Source organism: Egretta garzetta, unplaced genomic scaffold (genome assembly GCF_000687185.1).
Source record: "Egretta garzetta isolate BGI_Z169 unplaced genomic scaffold, ASM68718v1 scaffold425, whole genome shotgun sequence".
Lineage (NCBI taxonomy): Eukaryota > Metazoa > Chordata > Aves > Pelecaniformes > Ardeidae > Egretta > Egretta garzetta.
The window spans coordinates 1,809,167-1,812,478 of NW_009259796.1; the positions used below are offsets into that span (position 1 = coordinate 1,809,167).

Here is a 3,312-nt window from a genome sequence, read left to right on the forward strand (position 1 = left end):
GGGGTCGTCCTTCTTCGGGGAGCTCTTCAACCAGAACCCCGAGGTCTTCTTCCTCTACGAGCCGGTGTGGCACGTCTGGCAGAAGCTGTACCCCGGGGACGCCGTCTCGCTGCAAGGGGCGGCCCGCGACATGCTGAGCTCCCTGTACCGCTGCGACCTCTCCGTCTTCCAGCTCTACAGCACGGCGGGCGCCGGCAAGAACCTCACCACGCTGGGCATCTTCGGGGCGGCCACCAACAAGGTCATCTGCTCCTCGCCTCTCTGCCCGGCCTACCGCAAGGAGGTGGTGGGCATGGTGGACGACCGGGTGTGCAAGAAGTGCCCCCCTCAGCGCCTCAGCCGCTTCCAGGAGGAGTGCCACAAGTATCGCACGCTGGTCATCAAGGGTGTCCGTGTCTTTGACCTGGCTGTCCTCGCCCCGCTCATGCGGGACCCGACCCTGGACCTCAAAGTCATCCACCTGGTGCGGGACCCCCGGGCCGTTGCCAGCTCCCGCATCAAGTCCCGGCACGGTCTCATCCGGGAGAGCCTGCAGGTGGTGAGGAGCAGGGACCCCCGCATCCATCGCATGCCCTTCCTTGATGCCGGCCACAAGCTGGGTGGAAAGAAGGAGGGGGGGGGTGGCTCGGACTACCATGCCCTGGGTGCCATGGAGGTCATCTGCAGCAGCATGGCCAAGACCCTGCAGACTGCCCTGCACCCTCCTGACTGGCTGCAGGGCAACTACATGGCTGTGCGCTATGAGGACCTGGTGGTCGAGCCCATCAAGACCCTGCGGCAGGTGTACGGCTTTGTCAACCTGGCGGTCAGCCCAGAGATGGAGAAGTTCGCCCTTAACATGACCAGCGGCCCTGGCTACTCCTCCAAGCCCTTCGTGGTGTCGGCCAGGAACGCCACCCAGGCGCTGAGCGCCTGGAGAACTGCGCTGAGCTACCAGCAGATCAAGCAGGTCGAGGAGTATTGCCAACAGCCCATGGCCCTGCTGGGCTACGAGAGGGTCGGCAGCCCCGAAGAGGTGAAGGACCTCAGCAGAACGTTGCTCAGGAAGCCGCGGCTGTGATGGGGCAGCGGGCACCTGCTGACTGCCCTCGGGGATGGCTGAGCCCTGCTGGGGAGAGGAGCCACTCCAGCTGGCTTGAGTGAGGGAGGGAGCCGGGAAAAAGAACCTGGTTTCCAGTTTCCTCCAAAGACTGCTGAAGGGTAACATACAGTAACGTGATGATTTATTTCTGTTTTCTTTTTTTTTTTTAAATTCCCTCCCCCCCAGCATTGAGTTAGATGCGATTTAAAAAAAAAAAAAAAAATAAAGTGGAACTGAAAATATGTGTAAAGCCCCTTTGTCCTTCTCTAAAGTGCTGGGAAGTGATTCTGTACCAAAATCTTGCTTAGGGAGTTCTTGTGGGTTTGAAGATGGTAATAAAAACTCTTGCACAATTCCTACCACATCTTTATCTGTCTTGGTGCGGAGGGGATGCCCTTGGAAAGCTTAATGCTGAAAATCAGACTTTTGTATGAAAGCAAATGTTCAGGCATGATAGTAATAAAAAAACCAATAAATGATATTCATTTTTATAATTACCTCAATTGTTTGGGAATTACAGTGTTGCTTATGTACAGCTGGAGGGGATCCTTGCTTAAAATAGCAACGTGGACTTTTTTAAGGTTATGGGTGGAGGGCTGGAGTGCAACATTTGATGTGTTCAAAGGTTAGGAGCTGCTCTCGCAGAAACAAGTACAGATCTCACAAACGTAGTGCAGGTTTTACGGCTATGTCAAAGCAGGTTTCTATTTAACTATTGTCTTTTTTGTTGTATTTAAAAAGTCTTTCAAGTGCCACTGTATTAGTGTCCTAAGAGTTTTAAAATGTTTGCCATCACAGCAGTATTTATTTTTGTCTTGACATGTACGTGCAGGACTCACTGTCAAATAGCAGTGGATCTACAGTGTGACAAGAAGTGCAGGGTTTAAAAAGACATTTATCATACTGGAAACATTAGCATGTGTGAAAACAAAAGTAAAATTATATATATTATATATATTATATAGTGCTAACTACAGTAAGCTATTTAAGATATTTCTTGACGTTGATTGGTAACAGGCATAGCAGGGAAGCATAGAAAAATGCATAAAATTATTTCTTTTTCCCTTTTGTCTAAGTGTCCGAGGGTATATTTATGTACGAGGAGGGAGGAAGCATACAGCTGTGTGTTCATAGCTATAATGGAGTTTTTACAGAGTCAACCTAGCGTTTGATTTCAGAGTGCTGGTTAGATACTAATTTCTTGTGAATTGTCATTGCTCTACGATGGAGCCAGATGGTGGTCTGGCTCTTTCTGGGAGCTTTGTCTAGAGACTCTGTCCCATCGTTAAAACTTGATTTAAAAAAGATGAGATTTTACTACTACTGCTTTTATAATTTCCTGAAAAAGTCGCGGTTTATTAAAGGTTAAGTGGTGTGTTGCGTATGAGAAGTGCAGACACCTCCAGCAGTTTTTAATCTTGGCGGTGTTCTCTGATGCTCTTTGAAGGCTCATTTTGGAACTTGAGTTTTTAAACAAAAGTGGTTTTGCCAAACTGTTCTCTTAGGAGACTATAGACTTTTCTACAGAAAGTACATTTTACATTGCCTATGTGGGTGTTGTGCCTTCAGCAAATGTAAAGAGTATGAGTAAGAAAAAGGAAATTGATTTGTGAAAATAAATTGATATAAACAGGATGCTGATAAGTGTGTGTGAAAATTTTAGTGATGTGTAATACGTCTGTTTCTTGTATTAGTGCTTTTAAGTTAAACAGGTGATAACTGGCTACTAAGCTATTTGAGTTCTTGATGAAATTTTGGCAGTAGATGTTGAACTTACTCTGAAAAGGAAACACATTTAATAAACTAGTTAAAATATTATTGCATAAGGTTGCCTATACGCTCGCTGAACAACTACGTTACACGTGTCCATTCCCTCAGTTCATCATTGCTATCAGCACAAACAACATTAATAATATCTAGCACTGGGAGATCTTATAACTGACCTGTTAGGATGTGTTCCCAAACTGCAGATCGCAGTGCTAAAAACGGGAGGGACAGTTAATTTGGTATTTAAAATACATATTAGGGTAGTGGTGGTTTTGTGTTATTACTGTTTGTATTCTGAATGGATTTTGGACATCTGGGTTTGGGCTGTGCTCCGTGTTTTTTTTCTTTTTTTCTTTTTTTTTTCAGTCGGTGTGTCCTGGAGCAGTGCTCGAAAATCTGCTCAGCTTGTAGAGCCTGTCGCTTGCTTTTTATCCATCCACTGCTTTATGAAGCCCCACTGCTAC

General features: G+C 46.7%; 1 protein-coding gene across 1 annotated transcript; it reads left to right on the forward strand.

Annotated features, from left to right (window-relative positions):
• Nucleotide 1: 1 nt before the first annotated feature.
• Nucleotides 2-2,552, forward strand: CHST2 (carbohydrate sulfotransferase 2; the record flags this gene model as incomplete). The annotated part of the gene is made up of 1 exon (XM_009639707.2): nt 2-2,552. A coding segment is annotated over one exon (1,059 nt), but the record flags the coding sequence as incomplete, so codon positions are not given.
• Between the last annotated feature and the right edge of the window lie 760 nt (nt 2,553-3,312).